Source organism: Scleropages formosus, chromosome 8 (genome assembly GCF_900964775.1).
Source record: "Scleropages formosus chromosome 8, fSclFor1.1, whole genome shotgun sequence".
NCBI lineage: Eukaryota > Metazoa > Chordata > Actinopteri > Osteoglossiformes > Osteoglossidae > Scleropages > Scleropages formosus.
In genome coordinates this window covers 23719494-23740782 of record NC_041813.1, presented here as the reverse complement: position 1 = coordinate 23740782, position 21289 = coordinate 23719494, and the positions used below count along the sequence as shown (strand labels likewise).

Sequence of the window (21289 nt, the reverse complement as noted above, 5' to 3'; positions counted from 1 at the left end):
TCCAATAAAAGTTTTCCTTAATTTTTCTGTATCTCCAGTCTTAACTTCTGAGTCTGAGCATTTTAATCATAATGCTTGACTCAGGACAACCTCTTGTACTTGAACTCCTACATGTTTTTTTTTTCCCCCCTCTTCTCAGCTGCCAGACAGTTTATTGCAATGTAGTACATCCAGAACTGCCTTCTGTATTCACTATCTTGTTGGATACCTTTCTCACTTGTCCAGTGTACTCACTCAACAGCTCACTCTGCTCAGAGCATGATTAAAAAAAGAACTCGCATCACAAGAACCTAAACTCTTCCAAAACTTCTCGCTCACACACAGAAATACACACAAAGGAAATAAACGGACATCCACAAGTCTATGGTTGAGCATTTATTGGTACATATGGCGGGGGGCAGAGAAAAGGTTGGCACATTTCCATAGAGATGAGCCATTTCCTAATAAATACTGCATGGTCTGGATTAAACTGCCTGAAAACTGGTACATCGCTTAAGTTCTACCGGTAGAAACCAGCAACTTTGGACTTGATTCGTAGCACTGGTGCAATTTAATCTTTGCAGTGTCACAGTACCAAGCAAGGAAAAGTTAGTTATGTCAGCAATGTATTGAATAATTAAATGAAAAAGCAAAGTGTTTTTTGACAAGACACCCATATGAACTTGAATCTCATACAGTCACAAAAATGAAATTAAGGCAGTGGATTTTACACAAACAAGGAATCCTCAAAACAGCTCAGACCAACAAATCTGTAAACATCAGTAAAGGGCCTTCAGCTATCAATTCTGAAACATGCGCAAATACTAAAAGCTCATTTTGAGAGGACACCAGGGGCTTCACATTTTTGCCTTGTTGAGCTTTTCCTTCTCAAACTGAGCTATCTGGCTGAAAATGTCAAGCAAGGTGGCCGGCACATTTTTTCTCACACTTCCTTCTGAAGATACTTTTCCGTTTTGTGACGTGTCACCAGATGCTCTGGGATCACATTCATCAGAGTACCTCTTGTCCCTGGGTTCCCCTTTTTGATTGGTGGCTCCTCGGTTATCGTACCTGCTGCCGTCCGATCGCCTACAACTGCCACTTTGCGCAGAGTGCCCATCTGTGTGACTGTCGGCCCTACGAGAGGGCTCCGAGCCCACCGAGGAGGACGAATACCTTTTGTTTCTCATTTTACCCAAGCTGTCCTGTTCCTGGTGCCTACTGGAGCTCTCCTTCCTCTGAACTCTCTCCCCACAACTCCACTTCCTCTCACGTAGCCCTGCCTCACTCCCACTGGGGGAAACCAAACACCCATCCCCTCTTCCTCGACAATGATCCGTCTGCTGTGACGGGCCATCAAAGGGGTCATCTTCAAACCTACCTCTGCTGTCATCCTGGCCTCCAAGTGAAGAAGACGAAACAGAAGGCCGTGATCTCCTACGCTGAACCTGAGAAGTACCACAGCCCTCTGGCCAACTCTGCTCATCAAGCAATCTAGACACCTCCTGCTTCTCATTGATGAAAGAGGCTGACGTGTTGGCCGGAGCGGGGTACCACTCCTCTTTGCTGCCCACACTCCTATCGTGGGACGAAACCCGCCGGTGACGTTTCTTACGGTTGCGTGATGATCGCCTCCCTTTGCGCTTCCTCTTCTTGGATTTCCTGCGACCGCCAGAAGAGGAGGAAGAGTCCCTAGATGTGGATGAGCTGGTGGAGGAGGAAGATGATGATGATGATGACCTCCTCTTTTTTCTTTTCATTCTGAAGAGAAGGATAAAATGTTATGACTCACATAATCAGCAAAGCCCTATAACAGTAAGTTTTCTTTAAATAAATAGTGAATACCTATGTGCTAAACCTTAGTTAACACACTGAGGGCCATATCCAGCCTCAATATTCTTAAATGTCTAATTTCTTCCACAGACCTATTTATTAGCAATTTATTTTAAATTTTGCTGTTTAAGCTACATAAGGGGGCCAATGCTTTAATATCAAGTTACCTTGACACAGAAGTGCTTGCATGGCCGAAAAAAAAGAGAGGAAAATGCTTGGCTTACACCTTTGATCTGTCAATACATGATACTAAACAGCAATCAAGAATTCTCTAGCGCTGTTCAATTAATATAAATCAATAAGTGAGACGTACAAAATATTTTCCACATAAAACCGTCACAACAGCTATGTTTCGACAGCTTACCGACTTAGTCGTTTATGCACAACAGGATAAAGTACAGTGGCCTTTTCACAGACAGTGACTTTGCACCGTGGTTTTACCTTTTTTCTTCTTTTAGGATTTTACGTAATTTTTCTGCACTTGTCTCCACATTTTTAGATTTTTTCTGTTCTTTTGCCGCCTCCTCTTCTCGCAGTTTCAGGGATTTCTTTAATGCAGGCAATTATCACAGTAAAATTCCAGCCAAGTTAAATCAATTTACCAAGAAGGAGATGGTTTGCATAAAATTTGAGCACACGTAAGCATTCACCATGTAAAAGCAGTTAGTACAATAAAATAAGAAATGAAAAGCATTAAGCATTAAAAGGGACAGACAGTTCACACAAAATTTTACCAAATGATGACCCAAAAGTTAAAAACAGTCAGTGGACAGTGATGTCATTGTTTTGTCCAGTTGAAATGGGGAGAGTGTTAATATTTACCACAAGACGACCAGGTTCAAAATACAAACCATAAGAGTCCCGTTGCGGTTGGATTCCAGCCGTATTTGCAGGTAGGCAATCACAGCAACCCGATGCGGTCAAGGAGCAAGGTCCCAAATCACAGTGATGCACAGACAACAAAACACTTCATCAGTATTACAAGACATGCAGCACTACTATATACACTGAACGCAGTGTAAGGCGGAGCGTTGGCATTGCCAAAGAGCATATTGAAGGACTGACGGGAGCTCTAAAACTGCAAAGCCGGCGTACAGCTATAAATGTTCTGCTCAGGTACACCATAGGGTATAACCAAGTGACAGCAGGCTCATACACAAGATAAACATTGTTCAAAGGGTTAGAACAGCGAGTTATAACATAAAACTTACCATTTTATGTAACGTAAGAACATTTCACTAGAACTGCCTGCTTCACGTCAATGCAAATACCATGATGGGTCACTGATAATATGCTCTCCATAGGAGAACCAGTTCCTTTTGAAGAGATGGATGCCTGGTTATGGGGATGAATGGCTCACCTGGATGTGCACCTGAAGTCTCTGCAAAGCATCCTCCGCTTCCTTGAAATTCTCATCCAAGGCCAACGCTTTCCTGTACAGACTCTCCGCTGTGACCAGCTTCTCCTCTTCCTCCAGTCTACCAGAGAAAGATGTACCTTTGTAAACCATATTCTTAAGGGGTTTGGTACTGAAACTAATCTTTTTAATTTATTTAGTCACCAAACTGACCGAGTATTAAGCTACCTACAGTGATTTACCCATTCATACAGAAAGATCTTTCTTTTTAATCATTTCAGGGAAACTTCTTTGCTCAAGAATACTACAGCAGGAGGTGGGATTTGAACCCAGGCCCTTCAACTGAAAGGCAGCAGCTCTCACCACTATACCACCCGCTGCCTGTAAGAACAGCAATTGTTCTTCAAGGTGTGCAACTTTCCCGAAATGTGTATTATCAAAACAATCAAGGTGGATATATCTGGATTTATATTAAACATAACACAAATTTTGACACTAAACAACATGCAGTAAGTGCTTTTGCAATAAGACTCACCGGCCACCACGTTCCACCAGTGTCTGGCAGAGGTACTTCTTCGCATTTCTGTGACTGGGGCAGCTCTTCAAGGCAAGCTCGAAATCATCCATTGCCTTCACTAAGCTCCCCTTTGTCGCATACCTTCAGAGAATTAAAGCATACGTCACTGCAAAACGGTCTTAATGGCACACAATACAATATGTCAAAAACAACATTTGAAAATAAGGACTATACAAATCATATATCTAAAATTATGAGTTCAATGCAGATACTGGAGGTGCCTACAGGGCTCCTCGAGCAACCAGTGCTTCCACGTTATCTGGGTCCATCTCCAGGGCCTTGTTGTACTCGTTCATGGCTTCCACATGGCGGCCTGATTTGAAGTGGTCCACTCCTATCTTCACACTGAACCACAGACATTTCAAATTCAATACAGAGGTCACATTTTGTGCAAAATCAATCGCCATTAAGGAGAACTGATATGTTCTAAAGCACGTAAAAATCTTTTCCAAGATCTCCTTACGTGATATTAATGCAAAATATATTTAAAAACTGGAAATATTAATATTTGTGTTTATTTCAGAAATTATTCAACCCTTCAAAAGACTAAAATATTGAACTTAACATTCCACCACATTGACTGGTGTCAAGCAAAATATTGTCTTATTGTATGAGGAGTTCTACAAGTTCACTCCATAAAAATCCTACTAAATTATTTCTCCTATTTTATAAAATAATCAATTTCTCACTGTATCTTAAAAAGAAAATATTTCCTAAGTCCCTAAACCTGATGTACTCTCTAAAAAATGTTCACCCTCAATATATATTTCATTTTTATTCATTGAGTTCAATATAAATAAACTGAAACCTCAGCAATTTCTATATTATATAATCTTTATATTATTTGAACGGGACAGCACTGACCATTTCAATGCCCAAGACGCAGACTGTTTCTTTCTGATAGAGGTTCCATAATCCTCATCCGAGAAATTTTTGCTGCGAAAAATGGAAAGTTACAATTATATTTCCATTTCAAGGAAAAAAAAAATACAATCTACAGTCACAGGTGGTATACGAATGGGAAGGAGCTCACCTCTGTAGCCCCCGCATCAGCGAAGGTGGCTGCGTTTCACTAATTCCCAGCTTCCCCAGAAGAAACTCTACATTAGAAGGGTTGGAGAAACCCAGCGAGCTTTCCAAAACTTTCTGATACGTTTCAGAACTACTGCTGGCCACTTTCAAGCCCCGACTGGAAAGAGGGAAACACCAAAATTCACTCAAAAGTTTCAACTTATCTCTAGAATTTAGAATAAAGATTATATGGAGACTGACTCTAGAAGGCAGTTAAATACCCTGATTTCACACCTGTAGTGCAATGGCATTTCCTCTGCACTGATGACCCCAAGTTTCAGTTTGGCTAAATTTGGTGACAGGGAAGACGGGTGCAGTGACACGGTGAGCTTCCCATGGTAACGATCAATATCCTTCACCCCAGCTGAAACACATCAGATTATGATTTTTGAGTTGGTTACCTGGCTATTAGCTACAGCACCATGCAAAGATAAATCCGCAACTTTCAGATGCCAAGACGGTGTTCTAAACCACTGAAGCACCACCTTAATCGCCAAACTCCCACCTCGTATTAGGTCTCCCATCTGATAGTAGGAGAGCGGGTCATCGTGATTCCCGTTAGACGGAACTTCTCTGATGGGGCACAGGGCCTAACAAAGCAAAAAGGTGGTAAGGAGGGATGTGGCTCTGGGTGTCACCGTTAATCCTTCCACAGCAGACCACAAACAGCGCGGTGGCAGGCTGCCCTACCGTCAGCTCCAGGTCCTCGATTTCCCTCTCGAGCCCTCCACCCATGCAAATCAGAGTGATGAAGAAACCGAAATCCCGGATGGAGTTGATTCGCCCAATCACCACGTCCCCACGCTCCACGTCTCGGTAGAACAGGTCCCTTCTCTCCTCGAAATGAACATCCATGAACTGCTCCAGCGGGGGCATGATGGCGTAGGCCTCTGAGACAACAGCCACATCGCGGTGAGGTGATCCAGCACAACTAAGTCCACGCTACTCTTACACACTCATTAGACGGCAAATCCGATACCTTCCGTTTCCTCCGACCACTCCTCCTCAGCAGGCACAGCTGACTTCCATGTCGGCGAAAAGAGGAGATCTGCTTTCCGAGCGATGAACTGCTCCACAGCCGAGCTGTCAGTATTTTTATCTTTCCTACAGGAGGTACACGTATTATCATCATCACTACTACTATTTTTTTCTTCTTTTTTTTTTTTTTTTATTTAGGTAAGGCTTTCTTCAGCACAATTAATGCTACCTTTCTGTAGCAAGCCGATTTAAAATTAATTTTCCAGTCTATACATGATGATATATGCATGAGGGAAACACAACGTGCTTTTTACACACAGCAAAGCAGGCATGTCTGCGGGCACAACAACGTGAGCAGTTTCACGAGCGGAGGCTGACCTTTGACACGGGGCCTTGGCCAGGTCTGCGGAGATGAGCCTGAAGTGCGCGTTCTCGCTCTGCTCGCTCCCGAGGAGGGCGAACAGGCTCTGTCCGTGGTACGACAGGCACTGTCTCAGCAGGTCCCGGTCCATCACACACACTTTTTCCTCACTGAAGACAGAAAACGCCCTACAATGGACAATTAGGGTTAGGATTTGTTCTGCAAAACACGTAAAAATGCCTGAAGACGGCCCGTCACGCTTCTGCATATCCGCAATTAAACAATAACCTTAGGCTTATTTTGGTCATACACAACACTCACTGACTGGCAGACGCTCACATGTCATCCATCATGTGTGAAGAATCTGAAGGAGTGACGATGCGTTGCTCTGTCTGTGTGCAGTGCTGTACTCGCGCTATTTGCTAGCTTAGCCTAGCTAGTAGTAGTACTACTAGCTCGTCTCGAATCGAGCACGGCTGCTCCAGAACACGGTCACTACGACTTTAAATACTTTCAGTGTTCACACTGGGATTGCACTTACTTGTAAGCACGGCCTGCACGATTCCCTACATTTTTCTGCAGAAAAGTGAGCTACGATTCCCATTTCCAACGTCACACAAGCTTCCTGCACGGTACAGGCCACCTGGCAGCGTCCGATTCGAGTGTTACACACAATGCGTTCGTACCAGAAACAAGCAGCAGTGGGAACTACAGTTATTTCCTAACTGATAATCACTGTCTTGAAACATAAGTAGTTTATATAATTTTAGAGTTCTCAGTAAGTGAGATCAGGTCCAGTATTTAGGTTACTCTTTTAAATATTTATGCGTCTTTTTATGCAATTGATGTAACAGCAGTTTGCTCCTCTCCTCTCAAGTGTTGTGTTTTGTGAAGTCCAACGAGAGAGTCGCTTACATCTCCGAAGGAGGAGGAGCGCCACGAGGTGGGGCCAGCTGTTAAGTTTCTGACCAATGAGGTTTCAAGTGTTGCGTTACTAACCAATGAGAGTGTCGCTTACATCTGCGGCTTGCAGAAGCACAAACACCTTCAAGTTTCGGCAGCACTGACTAGTATGAGGACAGAAAACAGACGATTAAAAATTAAATTAAGAAGTAAATAAATCCACAAATGGCGTTTATTTTAAAAACAACAATTTGAGCATTAATTCGTCTGTTTTTTCATTTATTTATAATAAACATTTGCATTTATTTATTTCGCAGAGACGCTTTCCAAAGGCGGCCTCCAATGAACTCTTGTGTTCACACACCTTAATTTAACTGTTTTATGTTTTGTGATTAAATATTTTTCTTAATTTAGTGTTTTCGTTTCCTCTTACATTTTAATTATTGATTTAGCAAAAGAATCTACAAAGCAACGTACAATTAATCTGGCACCTTTGTCTAAGGACATTTTTGTCTGTGTTAGTAGATGCACTACCAAACTCTCTGTGGTCATTTACCTATCAATACCGCAGAGCAATGTAACACACACTAGAAATATTTGAAGTTCTTTTGATTTATTCAGCTTAGCATCTTCTGTGACCTGGACTTAAATTTTTCTAATTTAAAGATGCTTTCAATACCTTAAGCAACACTGAAGTAACACCATCTTAACATGTCTCTGAGGACACATACTATATATGATTTTGAACAGTCATGCTGTACCCCAGAGGAAAAAAATAATAATTTGCTCACATTCTTCATGTTTATCAAAGCACAGATACAGAATGAGAAAGTGAGCAGGTAGCATAGTGGTCAGTGTTACTGTTGCTGGCTCCAAGGTCATGAGTTCAATCCCCACTGCTGGTTGTGGTACCCTTAAGCACTGTACTTACCCTAAATTGCTTTACTAGAACTACCCAGTTCTATAAATAATTATGACCTTAACACTGTAAGTTGAGTTGGGTAAAAGAGTCAGTTAAATCAGTAAATATAAACTGTCTGTTTTCTCACCTTATTGAGATTCAGTTCATAGCTCAATTTGTTTAATTCCAAAGTTATTTTTACCATCAAGTTACAATCAAAAAAAGTTTAATAATACAGACATACTTTAATTTGTTCATGGGTACAGCTCTGTAAAATTCGGGAGATATAAGCATAATAAATATACTAGAAGAAGAGCCAGTGTACAAATGTTTGGATGTACAAACTAACCTGCATAATTGCCTGTTGCTTTTTAATTAGCTAAAAGGTATGCATGAACTATGTGCAACATTGACCAAATTACCAAAAATATAAATGGTATAGAATGGAAAGAACAGTAGGAGCTGAAGGATGAAGCATTGTAGAAGAACATTTTGGAATTTAAGCTTTTTCAAGTACTTTCCCAGCATTTGGGAGTTTCTGAATTGCAGTTTTTATTGATTGCCCTACAGTTCCTTTAAATATATTACACCAATTGCATGTTTGCTGATCAGTGCTAGATAAAATTTTGGGAAGTAGCACATTTTTCCACATATCATGATATCTGATGCCTTATTGTTGCCCCATTGTTGGCAACATCACTACACAAAGAGACGTACAACCTACATTGCTAGGCAACAGTTGTTGTATGATTATGACATACTGTTTAGTGAATACTTCATAGACCAGGGGTAGATTAGATAACTGACCAATTGTTTCACCCTGCAGAATATAATGGATATTTCTGTTCCTTTGAGAACTACTTTTTAAACTCAAATGTTAAATTATATGTTAGTATGAAGGTCCATCTTATAGAGGTAAGCACAAATCCTATAGGTATAAATGCTGAGATTTGATTCTTTCAAATTTTAGTGCTGTATCCTTTTGGCTTTTAGTTTTCACATGTCATATTACTGCCACCACAGACCAAGAATAATGTTGAGAATCATAGCAAAGGAGAGAGTAGCCCCAGATAAACAAAGGTCAGAGCAACTAGTGAATGCCAGACGCTGATCCTTTCCTTCATTCACTGAATGTCATCAGTTTCTGTCGTGGCTGAACATCTGGTTTTATTTCAGTTTTATGTCCATTTTATTTTAATTTCTTGTGATCATCAGCTAATTACAGAAACTTTGGCATGTATGTTCTTTCCTCAAACATGTAATACTATAAAAGGAACAATCAAAATGACAGTTTATGGAACATCCTTTTTATATTAGGTTTTTCGGTTACAAATAGTTCATTAGGCATGTAGATTAATTTTTCTGTGAAATGTTTCACTTGAACCTTTCAGTGTTGCTTTTTACTTTTCTGTTTTTTCATAGGGAACCAAGCAGTGACGATGGATACCATCGGCCTTGGATACGTTTCAGTCCAAAGGTATAGCAGCATCATATTTTGTAAGCCACTGATACAGAGATGTGTACATATTAGTTTGGTAATGTTACCATTTCGTCACATATTCACAGACACCATCCAGGTGGCCAACCCTTAGACGTGATCCTCGGCTCTCTGGAATACCTGTACTTCCCTCCAAACCAAAACTGCCACTTGTGAAATTCTCCCATCTCAGTAGCTCCAGGAAGGTAATGTGCCTGTAGTATTCATTTAAGTCGTTTTTTGCTTGAATCTTTTTCTTATTTTTCTTCTCCTCCATTATTGTTCTTACATGCAATGAGTCAATAGACAGCTGTCAATTACTTCTGCGTGTTTGCCACAATACATGCAGGTCATTTAGTTTTTTTCAGTTTTAATTTTCCCATTGTTTTGTTGTCCACCTTTAAAACAGAATTTTAAAGCCTTCATCCTCTGCTTTCAGCGTGACCTCGTCAGCTATCGAAGATCGGTGGTGGTCCACCTACCCATTCAACATTTCTCGTCCTCTAGTTCAGCTTTCATACTGGCATTTTTGTGCTTTTCAAAATTTTTTCAGAGTCTGCATTAAATGATCATCAACATAAACCTGCTGATGTGAAATTGTGTAAAGTGGGTGGTAGTTCACACACTGTTGTCTCCTTTTTTTAGTATTGGAAGGTAAATTAACCTTTTCTAGCTTGTCGCTCCTGTGATGTTTCCAAATTTGTTGGCTTGAATGTGTAAGCACCTTGACAAATCTTTTGTCTTCTTCTGACAAAACTTTGGTGGGAAACCAATCTGTTCCAGGAGCCTTCTTTCATGGCAATGACAAAAAATGTCAATGTTACTACATTCTCCAGTATCGAGGTCTTGTTCAGTGTCTTCTATTGTGTCCAGGTGATAGTATCAAACTAGTTAGGCCAGTATCAACAAGGAATTTGTTTCAGTTGAACATATGTACACATTTTATAAGTAATAATTCCAAAGTGTCAGATTCCTTACAGCTTGTTTAAAGGCACAGTGACTAGCTGATAATAATGCAACTTTAGGAACCGAGGATCAGAATTATCCACATTCTATTTGTGTGGTCTGCATTCTGACACCCTAATGTTTTTTTTTTTTTTTTTTTTTTCCAAATAGGAAGAAGACTTCACAGTGGATGAGCATGATTACCCATACCTAGATGATTTTGAACCGTATAATTCTGAAGAAGATGAGGAATACAGTGACACAGAGGGTAGCAGAGAAGAAGATGATGATGGCGAAGAGACTGAGGATGTTCTGCATTTGAATGGGAAGCATTCTCATATTGCTGACAACCAAGCCATGTCAAAAAGCAACATTTTCTATAGAAATGTATGTGGCTGACTGGAGCCCTGGTCCACACCCCTTTCTCCATGAAGCACAGCCATACCCAACGAGAAATAAATAAGAGGCAACAACCCGGTGGTGGTGATTCATTTTTTTATTGAGTCTGATATTTGTTACTGATGACATTGTTTTTCTATTCGGTAAACTTTTTGGTGGTTTGTCCTTGTCTCATTTTAGGACAGAAATGTAATTTTATTTAGTGTGGCCAAATGAGGGGCAGAGATGGCCATGAGGGGTGGGACAGAGGCCAAAGACAGCAAGTTTTCCCAACAAAAAACTGTCTTTTTATTAACAATACTAAACAAAATGGAAAAACAGGCATAACAGAAAACAGTAAAAAACCAAGGAAAATCATGAGAAAACTGAAATATTTGTCTTTCACCATGCTCTATACACTTCAGCACTTTTTTCAAAACTATAGGCCACTCATGGATGCTTTGCCTTCTCCTCTACCTTAGGATAGGACAGGATAGGTACTGTATTAATCTCAACAGGGAAATTCACAAAGGGCACACAGCTAAGTTGACTAATTTCTTGGTGGGATGTCAATGCAGTGCACTTTTTTGAAGTGAAGGTTTTAAAGGTGGTTTCAAAAGATCTCAACAATAACTACACCTTACACAAATATATAAACCAAAAACTTTGTACAAATAAGTAATATACTATAATATATAATCTACTATTATATATGTATAACTATCAATTATTTTACTATGTACATTCAGCATCTTCTGGGACATACTTTCGCTCTCAAAGTAAAAAAAAAAAATTACCACAATATTTAAGTCTAAAGGTCGTACAGCGTGCTGCTAGGGATGGTCTCAGTTGCTTCCACATACAACTATTTTTTCACATTCAACTATTTCTGAGTAAATCGAATGCAATGAAAGAAATCACTGGTTGTTGTATCATCATTTGTGCGCGTTAAAGTATTTTAAGCAATTACACGTGTACTAAATATCACTTATTTTAACATGATAACGATTTACAGATCAATAAAGCCCTCTTGTGCTGTATGTTTATTTAGGTTATCAGTGCACATTATAAATTAACTTGACCGCAAACAGTTCTTTTGGCGCAACTCCAGAAGGGACCGCCCATCGAAATGTATCCCCCAATAAGCACAAGGCCTTGCGCGTTCGGCCACGCCCCTCGCAAATCCGTGAAGTTTCGCCTGGACTGCAGCGCTCGGTCGGAAGAGCCGTTAGATAATTGCGAGTTCGGATATTTCACCGTAACCAGGCTGTTGAGTATGTGGACTGCGGACATGTGCGACTGAAACGCGCGCGCTGAACTGTCGGCTCTTGACAGCAGGGTGCTCAGTCCGTGCACGCGCCGATCTGCGGTAATCTGCGCGGGGGACTCGGAGTCGGAGATGGCCGCCCGGTCCCGGGACGAGCAGCGAGCGGAGGAGAAGCAGCAGGAGGAGGAGGAAGAGGAGTTCGAGTGGCTTCTGCGGGAGATCGGCGGCAAGGAGAGAATCCACCTCGTCAGCGATGCCTGCGGCGGGGCCGAAGACGGAGCTCGAGGCCGGGTCCTCGAGGAGTTCGTGCGGGTGGTGTTCCCACGCGCCCCCGCCGACTCGCAGCCGGCGTGCGACAACAACGTGAATGGGCTCGCGAGCCCACAGCACACGCGTGCAGTTGAGAAGGGGGATCCGGGCTCGGAGGACGTACACGCGGACGCGGACGCGCTCGCGAAGCCAGACAGCTCCCGCGCGAGCCGGAGAGCCCGCCGCGTGGCGCGCACCATCGACTCCGCACTCGTCATCTTCGTCTTCACGCGGGAGTTTCTCACTCGTGACCGCGGCGGCCTGTGCGTGAAGGAGATCCTGAAGGACGTGCGGGGCCGCCTGCGAAAGGGCTGCGTGCCGCCCGCGCTGCTCGGCTTGGTGTACGGCGCGGAGGTCCCCGCGCAGCCGTGCGCGTGCCTGGGGCTCTTGGAAGAGCTTCTGCGCACGTTGTTCTCGCGCCAGCCGCCCGAGGCCATCTGGGTGGGACAGTTCGCACCGGGGACCCCCGAAGTGGTTCAAGCGATAAAGAGGAACGTCTGCAGGACCGTGCGAGCCTCACTTTGCAAAGGTCGACGCCTTAATTAACTGTTCCCCCCACACTTATGTTATGTACAGCAGCGGAAATGCGACATTTTTACAGATGCCGGTTTCCATGGCAACGCCTCAAGCAACAACTTAATCCACGTACGCGATGTGTTATTGGGACTGCTGAGGTCAGCAGGTGGCGTAGTGGTTAGCCCTGTCACTTGGTAATCTGAAGGTCTCACGTTTAAATCCAACCCCTGGTGTCCCACACTGATTAAGGTACTTAGCGAAATTTAATCCTCTAAAAATGTGGTGCAGTATAAATGGGTAACTTATTTATTGCTAGTGGACTTAACGTGTCTGCATGTCACTTTGGGTAAAAGCGTCTGGTAAAAATGCATTGGTTGAAATATTTTCACTTTATCATTTGTGCATTTTTCCATTCATCCGTGACAAAAAAGCCTAGTTAAATCCATTGTTGCTCACTGCAACAACTGTAAAACATAAAGTCCAGGTGGGGTAAATACATTTTATGGGTACTTACCGGTATTGTAAGATTCCATAGGTGAATATGTCAGCTAAATCCAGTGATAATAATAACAGTGAAACTAAGATTAAAAAAAAAAAGAGTGGTATTCCCAGTGTATAACGATTGCTGCCAGACGTCCTTTTTATTATTAAAGTCAGTGTGGTTTTAGGTAGCGCTGTGGACAGAAAGAGCCCCTTCTTGCGGATGCTTCACTGCTTCCCATGGACTCGCAGGGGAAGATACAGGGAAGGACCTTCAACACACAGACAACCAGGTGGGAACAACATTGGATCAAAACTCAGATAAACCCCGTGGTCTGGGGACAGACATGACACGTACATAGTAGGTGTAAAAACATGGTAAATAGGTTGTAGGGTTCCCCTTCAGGACAGGTCCTGTTTTTTTTTTTTTTTTATAAACAGTAGCTTTCCTGGTTTGCTACATATTTATGTTTGTATGTATGCCATTATTGTCATTACAAGTATAGTGAATCCATACGACTGGACATCGGGTGACTGGATGTTAGAATGGGCATAGTCAAAAATATACTTTGCAGAACTTAAAAAAAAAAAAAAATAGGGAAAAAGGTTATGGGTTTATTGGTGACATTAAGCACAAGCTGTTTAATATATTAAGTGATTGTTCGGTATACAATGTGTAAAAGTATTTTTTGGGCATGGAAAATTGGGAAGAATTGTCATATTCTTTGCAGCAGCCTCCACTCTCTCATCAAGACTATTCATTTTTCTCCCAGTGGTGGGATATTGAGTGAAATGAAACACTGGGGGGGGAGAAAGAGATCAATATTTCAGGTGATTTGCAAGCATATGACACACAAGAAAAACCATCGTATTGATTTTTTTTAAAAAACATTTAATTTATGTAGATTACTATGTAATCATAATTAACAAGGTTACTATCATGTCAGAACGATTAAAAAAAGTGATACACCACTCATTCTCATGTATCGCATGACCGGATCTTCCTACTCCCATTAGTCTGGTCATACAAGCATAATCTCTAGTAACAAATGTAACCGTTCTCTTTGATTTTAGGGGGACCGGAGATTGCAGAAGAGGACATTCCGCTGCAGAAAACCTCAGTGCCCGATGGGGAGCAGAAGGACTGCAGCATCAGCGGGAAATATGTCGAAGACAATCATCACTGTCAGTCCACCTGAAGAGCTGATGCCATAACTGAGATGCTACTGATTTTCACTACAATCACTAAAATTATGCTAAAAGTGACATTTTGCGTCTTTTAAATGCTTTTTTTAAGTGTAATACTATATGAAGCAGCAAAATATATAGCTTTTTGAGCTAGGTGCAGAAATACGTAACAATCGACCTCAGCTGTCTTTAAATTACTCATGTATACTGTGACCAGATGAAGGCTGATATATGTAAACCTGCTGACTACATTGGCACAAATGTGTGTAATACCTGGTGTTACGGTAAGTCTCATTGTGGGATGAAATGTTAACTCAATCAAGCTAAGAATCTGCTGCCTGAAATCTTACATGAGAAGATCTACAGCTGCTGAATTACTTTGTCATTTTGCTAGGAGAATCTTATGATGAACCTTTTTAATGAGAACCTTTGCCTTGTTATTTTCCATCTGCTTAGATTGTCCTGGAGTAGTAAATTATAGCACTCACAAAGTGAAAAACTGAAGAACTGTCTGTGATTGTGAGACTTCTTATTTTAATTGTTACAAAGAGATTTTAGCATATAATTTGGCTGTTTTTACTGAAAATATTCCTTAATGGTAACTGTGAAGTCATTGTTTACACAGATTTTTAAATCTTAATTGCTATTGGTAAAATGTTACGTTTTACTCTTGAAGCAGTTTACGGATCCATGTGAAAATATTGTAAAAGGTGTTTTAAACAGTTTTTTAAAGTAGCATTCAGTATTTGAGGAATTGTAAAAACAAATTAATATATTAATATAGTTAAATTTATATTATATTAATGGATTTCTGGACATATATTATGCCCGTCTTTTGACCAAATGATAGTGTTGTTTCTTTTTAATCCAAGAATCTATGTTCATGTAACTCGCTTTTCAAAAATATTTTTTTCCTGATTACTGATTTATGATTTACACATGTATGTTTATAGTTTTGTTTCAGATCACATTACATTTGCTGTAAGGAAAAATCTTGTCACATGCAGATCTCTACATATTTGACTTACTGAAGTGTAATGTAAGTATCAATAGGTTAAGGGATTAAAAAAAACTAATTGTAATTATTTTTAAAAAAATCTTTTTATTAAATTGATTGATATAATAACCCATGTTTATGTTTCATTCTTATGCTGCAAAATTTTGCCTATTTATTCAGTCCCTGGGTTGTGGGATTGGATGTGGGTTCAAATCTGTCACGTCAGTCCAAAGACAAGTGTTTCAGGTGTATCAGTAAGTCTAAACTGAATTTAGCGTGTGTGCGAGTGAATGAATGAGTGAGCATCCTGTGATGGATGGGTGTCCCGTCCAAGGTGAACCTTGTTGCTTTATAAGTCCTGTGGTTCCAGGATAGACTCCGGATGGTCAAAACACATCACTGGAGAAGCAGTTATTCAAAAATAATTGGATACACTTAACAGAAACATACATGTACATCTGCGTATCAGAGAAAAGTGACAATTTAGAAAGAGAAAGAGATGTATATTACTTTAGCTTTTGAGCATGTGTTCCATTTGGATTCATTTTGGATGCACTTTTTTTTCTGAACACAAGGGGCAGAGTTCATTATTCTTTGTTGATCGGCTAGTGTTGTGGCAAAAATTTCTCCAGTTCAGAATTACTTAGTCTGTTGGCAGAGCGTAGTTTAAAACCGGGAATAAAATGATTTATAAGTAGTATTCTGCTATTTGTGGGATTATTTCGTTTTTTTTCGCTCTGGTAAAAAATATAATTGTTACTCGTATTGTGTCAGCCATACAGGCAGTGCAGAGGACACCTGGTTGAAGGGTCCTTACATGCCGAGGGACCGCCTTTGAGGGCGGGGGGGGGGAGAAAAAGTGAAGCCGTACCGTTGTGTACGTCTGAGGAGGTGATTGATTGTAACTCTAAGTCGTTTTTTTTTTGTTGGTAGTCACTGAAAAAGGAGGATTTTGGTGTCCTTCTTGAGGCAGATAGTAAAGGTAGCTTGCAAGCCTTCAAAATGATAACTTCCGCAGGTGAGTGGTCAACTTTTTAAAGTTTTTTTTCTCCTCCCTAGCTACTGTGTTTAGCTTGCGGGTTAGCCGGTTGATTTAGCTGAGTCACACAGCCAGCCTGCGAACTCTCTGCAGTTCTGCGTTACATATTACCTTTTATTTGTCAGTATGATATTATACTCTTCATTGAGTCAATATGTTATTTCTGAGCTGACAGCGAAGGAAGGCTTTTGTTTTTGCCCCACATTGCGAATGTATGGCTGCCGTAGCTAGCAGGAAACAGTAGCGGCATGTTAAGTGTCAATTCCTGTCTTCTTAAAGAAACATTTTTCGTTCAGCAGGAAAAATACTAGTTATCCTTTCTGCTGATGAAAACATGGGCAACGTTCAGTCAGGGCTCTACTTTAAGCACTGTTGTCCTTTTTGCGTGAAATCTAGGCTTGCTGCTAGTCTCTCTGGGCTCTAGAATTTCTCTGTTTATCTCGTTTTCACAAGTCACTTCAGCCAGGTCCTTCATTTATTCTAAGGAATTTTTTTTTCTGTCCAGATACTATGTTAGGTGTCTTTGTGCGTGAATAAAACAGTAAACTTTTCTCCCTTACAGCTGGAATAATTTCTCTCCTGGATGAGGATGAGCCTCAGCTCAAGGTATACTCATTCTTTTCGTGCTGTTTGGATTAATATTAAGAATCCTTCACTCTAATAGTGTGCTGTAATGTGTTGCTGTGTCCTTTTTCAGGAGTTTGCACTGCACAAGTTGAATTCTATTGTGAATGACTTTTGGGCTGAGATATCTGAATCTGTTGATAAAATGTAAGTAATTTTTTGGTGAGGTAACATGAGAAATACTGACTGAGATGTGATTTTAAGTTTGACGACAAAATTTTTTAACAGGGCCAGTCTTCTTTGTAGTTGTTTAATCAGCTTTTGTGTAAAATGTGGTGTTCCTGGAAATAAACTGGCCTGTGTTTTTGTGTTTAAATTGAATAGTTTTATAATCCTGACACAAGTTTATACACCCTGAATGTAGTTTTCTAAAACAGGAGATTGTAGAGTCTAATATGAGAAGATGTTAAATATTTAAATGTATTCATTTTAGAAGATAAGGTCTTATACAGTTACTGTATGACTTGCATTACTTTCTTTTCTTTAGTGAGGTCCTATATGAAGATGAGACATTCCGTAGCAGGGAATTTGCTGCGTTGGTGGCTTCCAAAGTCTTCTATCATCTCGGGGCCTTTGAGGAGTCATTGAACTATGCTCTCGGTGCCGGGGACCTGTTCAATGTCACTGATGATTCTGAATATGTGGAGACAATTATTGGTTTGTATAAAAAATGATTTTTGCATTTGTACCAAATGATCTTTTGTTGCAGCATTTGTGATATTAAGTGTGCTTTTCTCCGGTACAGTACGGACTAGTGAACCGTGCTGCTTGGAGTGATAGTGAGTTCAGTCCAGGCCCTGTTCATTTTTCCTGAAATTACTGGCCAGGCCTATGTAAAGCATAGTTCTGGATTGTTTAATTTTTCTGTAAGTGATTTAAAATAATCAACAATTGGTTCATGGGATGGCAGCTCTCATGGAGGAAAACAAAACTCACTGCTGAAGTCAAGCTGGAAACGATTGTTTGTGAGGGACGGGGCCTGATTCCGAGTGCCTTATACACAGACACAAAGAAATGATCAGAATGTTAACAAGTTATCACTTAGTAATCCTTCAGCACATCAGAAATTGGCAATGACTGTGTTTCAGGAGATATAATCACCTTTTAATGTGTAAACAGCAGATAGCGCATGTTACTTTAGATTAAAAGAATGCATATTTTTCTGGAGGCTATCATGTTATCCATTGCTGTAGGCAAGTGAATTTACAATAGTACTCAACGATATCACTAGTGTATGGAGAAACACTGGAAATTCAATGAACAACCCACTCCAAACAGGTTCTCTATTTTAGCTCTGCCAGAAAATTTCTATTTAAATGTATGCATCTAGCTGATGTTTTTACTCTTCTCTAAAGCAACATACATTGTGTTTTTTTTTAAGATATTTAAGTGATGCAGATATTGGGACTGTAACTGCACTCTGATTCTTAAAAATTTTCTGAGGATTTACCCTTTCATGGAATTTTTACTGTAATTTACTGTAATTAGCATTCACTGTAACTTCAGAGGGGGTGCGGTGGCGCAGTGGGTTGGACCACAGTCCTCCTCTCCGGTGGGTCTGGGGTTCGAGTCCCGCTTGGGGTGCCTTGCGACGGACTGACGTCCCGTCCTGGGTGTGTCCCCTCCCCCTCCGGCCTTACGCCCTGTGTTACCGGGTAGGCTCCGGTTCCCTGCGACCCCATATGGGACAAGCGGTTCTGAAAATGTGTGTGTGTGTGGTTCATATGTATTGTTTTTATCCTGTCTTAAGCAAATTGTTTAATTGTTCATGAATTATGAGTTATGTTTTTATGTTCTTGTATTAACGTACAGTTTTGTAGTAGTTCTTTTTTTGAAGGACATTGCTATGCCACCTGCACATTTAGTATAGACATTTTTTGTATGCAATAATTTTATGTTTTGCTTGCAGCCAAGTGCATCGATTACTACACAAAGCTGCGTGTGGAGAATTCTGAACTGCCCGAAGGCAAGGAGAAGAGGAGCATAGATCCCCGGCTTGAGGGCATTGTCAACAAGATGTTCCTTCGCTGCATAGGTGACCACAAATACAAGCAGGCAATTGGAATTGCCCTGGAAACACGCCGCTTGGACATTTTTGAGAAGACCATCCTGGAGTCTGTAAGAATGTTCTACAAAGCAACATGCGTCTTACTCACATTAATTGGTTCCTGGCCAGTTCATAATTATGTATTTGAGTTGCCTTTTGTGGTGTAGAGATTATCAGAAAACATAGAGTAATGGCAAAGTAGCAATTTAGGCTTTTCTTTTTCTTCCAACAGAACGATGTCAGTGGGCTCCTGGCCTACAGTCTGAAGGTGTGCATGTCGCTGATGCAGAACAAGCAGTTTCGCAATGAAGTTCTCAGGGTGCTGGTCAAGTTGTACATGAATCTGGAAAAGCCCGACTTCATAAATGTTTGTCAGGTATTGCCACCTGGGGATTTTGTGTTTTTTTTTGTAGAGGCAAGAGAGAAAAAGTTTTGCTTTGAAGTGCTTCTCCAAAAGCACAAACAAGCTTCTGCTAACATTCAGTATCTTTTGCACTTAATTGCTTGATGTATGTTTTAATTTTTTTTTTTTATTTCGAGGTTTTAAAGTATGTTTAGTCTTAAGCTGTCTTACAGTTTTTAGTGTTAAATTTTATCCAGTTCAATTATTTAAAAAAATTTTAAGAATCATTTAATATATAGAAGATGTCAGATAATGGTTCATAATAAAATAATGAATCCTTCCATTTTATGGTTAGCATGTAAGTATTTTGTTCTTTTCAAGACCATTGGAAGTGTTTACTAGCAGTCACTGTTCCACTCAGTTTAAAAAAAAAAAAAAAAAAAAAGGTACAATGTGTATTACAATTGATCAGGATTGGTCTATCCTGAGTTTTGCGCACCAACTCATGCGATGAACATCGGTGCATAAAGTGAAAGAAACAAACTAGGTTTACTTAAGATTCACATACCTGCAGCTATGTCTCTCTTTCTCCTAACGTAATGCACAAATTGTATTTGCTCTGAGATGTATGTTGCTTTGGAGAAAAGCGTCTGCTAAATGAATAAATGTAAGTGGTTGGGTATACACTGTACTTGACTTTAGTTTAGTTAGTCTTCTGAAGTTTTTATACCCTGACTGATGTCTTGACTAACACCCAGTCTCTGTTCTGTTTAGTGCTTGATCTTCCTGGATGACCCCCAGGCAGTCAGTGACATCCTGGAAAAGTTGGTGAAGGAAGATAACCTGCTCATGGCCTATCAGATCTGCTTTGACCTGTACGAGAGTGCCAGCCAGCAGTTCCTCTCATCTGTCATCCAAAACCTGCATACAGTTGGCACACCCATTCCTGCTGTACCTGGATCCACCAACACGGGCACAGTAGCATCACACGATAAGGACGGGTGAATGTGGGGAAAATGAGTTTGTGGGGTTTAAGTTGAATTATGTCTGCATGTAAACACTGAGGATTTAAAAAAAAATCTTTTTTTTTTGGTAGAGTCACCTTGGATAGGAGAAATCAATGGTTTTCCTTTCATAATTTGAGGAAAAATTTTTGTGTCATTCTAGTGATGCCATGGAAACAGATGACAAAGCCGGGAGCTCCCCTGCTGGAAGGGCGTCAGAGTCAGTGAGTGATGGGTCTATTCTTTTCACCTTTGAAGATTTTGTGGTATTGATTTTGATTGCATTGTTTTCCCAGACTGGAGTTCTTTTAAAGAGCTTAAAGTTTCTGTGTGCGCTACATAGTGTGTGTGGAAACTGTTTTGTATCTGCTGTGGTTAATGTTAAAATTTCTAGTTTAATATACATAGAAACTTGAATTTTTAAGGCCTCTGTCAATGAATAGGTATGACACTCCAGCTCGTAAGATTTTTCAGCAATTACTTAATAGAGTAATCTCCTCTTTTGTTTGGCTGACTGTAGAAGGATGAACCAAAAGACCAGAATTCCAAGATGATCAAAATACTCAGTGGAGAAATGACTATAGAACTGCATCTCCAGTTTCTCATAAGGAACAACAATACAGATCTGATGATTCTTAAGAACACGAAGGTGAGCAAATGAGGCCAACGACATTTTCAGCTCAAGATATTGAAAAGTGTAATTGGTCATAATTAT

General features: G+C 40.5%; 3 protein-coding genes across 4 annotated transcripts in view; 2 read left to right on the top strand and 1 right to left on the bottom strand.

The window, feature by feature from the left end:
• Positions 1-346: 346 nt before the first annotated feature.
• Positions 347-7039, bottom strand: ttc14 (tetratricopeptide repeat domain 14). Of its 2 annotated transcripts, XM_018756901.2 has the most exons (13): positions 6698-7039; positions 6174-6344; positions 5797-5921; positions 5508-5707; positions 5323-5407; positions 5052-5181; positions 4780-4935; positions 4611-4682; positions 3972-4091; positions 3705-3827; positions 3173-3290; positions 2254-2360; positions 347-1740 (listed from the first exon to the last, which is right to left on the bottom strand). In XM_018756901.2, exons 2-13 carry the CDS (start codon positions 6305-6307, stop codon positions 837-839), a joined length of 2274 nt encoding a protein of 757 aa, XP_018612417.2. In that variant the 5' UTR covers positions 6308-6344; positions 6698-7039; the 3' UTR covers positions 347-836. The 2 variants fall into 2 exon arrangements, with proteins under 2 accessions (XP_018612417.2, XP_018612416.1); XM_018756900.2 differs by lacking the exons at positions 347-1740; positions 6698-7039 and adding an exon at positions 6478-6556 and having other exon boundaries at positions 1745-2360.
• A 4317-nt stretch (positions 7040-11356) lies between these two features.
• On the top strand, positions 11357-15031 carry LOC114911093 (uncharacterized protein C2orf72 homolog). The gene is made up of 3 exons (XM_029254349.1): positions 11357-12865; positions 13521-13625; positions 14407-15031. Exons 1-3 carry the CDS (start codon positions 12160-12162, stop codon positions 14529-14531), a joined length of 936 nt encoding a protein of 311 aa, XP_029110182.1. The 5' UTR covers positions 11357-12159; the 3' UTR covers positions 14532-15031.
• Positions 15032-16376: 1345 nt separating this feature from the next.
• The window catches only part of psmd1 (proteasome 26S subunit, non-ATPase 1), a 39051-nt gene continuing 34138 nt past the window's right edge, over positions 16377-21289 (top strand). The window contains exons 1-9 of the mRNA XM_018757352.2: positions 16377-16535; positions 17119-17162; positions 17254-17327; positions 17668-17837; positions 19090-19298; positions 19460-19603; positions 20345-20571; positions 20738-20798; positions 21095-21223. Of these exons, the coding sequence (XP_018612868.1) occupies positions 16520-16535; positions 17119-17162; positions 17254-17327; positions 17668-17837; positions 19090-19298; positions 19460-19603; positions 20345-20571; positions 20738-20798; positions 21095-21223 (1074 nt within the window). The 5' untranslated portion in view covers positions 16377-16519. The remainder of the gene's footprint in view (positions 16536-17118; positions 17163-17253; positions 17328-17667; positions 17838-19089; positions 19299-19459; positions 19604-20344; positions 20572-20737; positions 20799-21094; positions 21224-21289) is intronic.

Bases quoted from the DNA above. Each gene is read 5' to 3' on its own strand.
- ttc14 (XM_018756901.2), bottom strand. From the start codon at position 6,307: ATGGACCGGGACCTGCTGAGACAGTGCCTGTCGTACCACGGACAGAGC. The intron at 4,936-5,051 runs GTGTGAAATCAG...CCCTCTTTCCAG, and splicing joins GAAATGCCATTGCACTACAG to TCGGGGCTTGAAAGTGGCCA. The intron at 1,741-2,253 runs GTAAAACCACGG...CCTTCTCTTCAG, and splicing joins ATCCTAAAAGAAGAAAAAAG to AATGAAAAGAAAAAAGAGGA.
- LOC114911093 (XM_029254349.1), top strand. From the start codon at position 12,160: ATGGCCGCCCGGTCCCGGGACGAGCAGCGAGCGGAGGAGAAGCAGCAG. The intron at 12,866-13,520 runs GTCGACGCCTTA...GTGTGGTTTTAG, and splicing joins GCGAGCCTCACTTTGCAAAG to GTAGCGCTGTGGACAGAAAG. The intron at 13,626-14,406 runs GTGGGAACAACA...CTTTGATTTTAG, and splicing joins TTCAACACACAGACAACCAG to GGGGACCGGAGATTGCAGAA.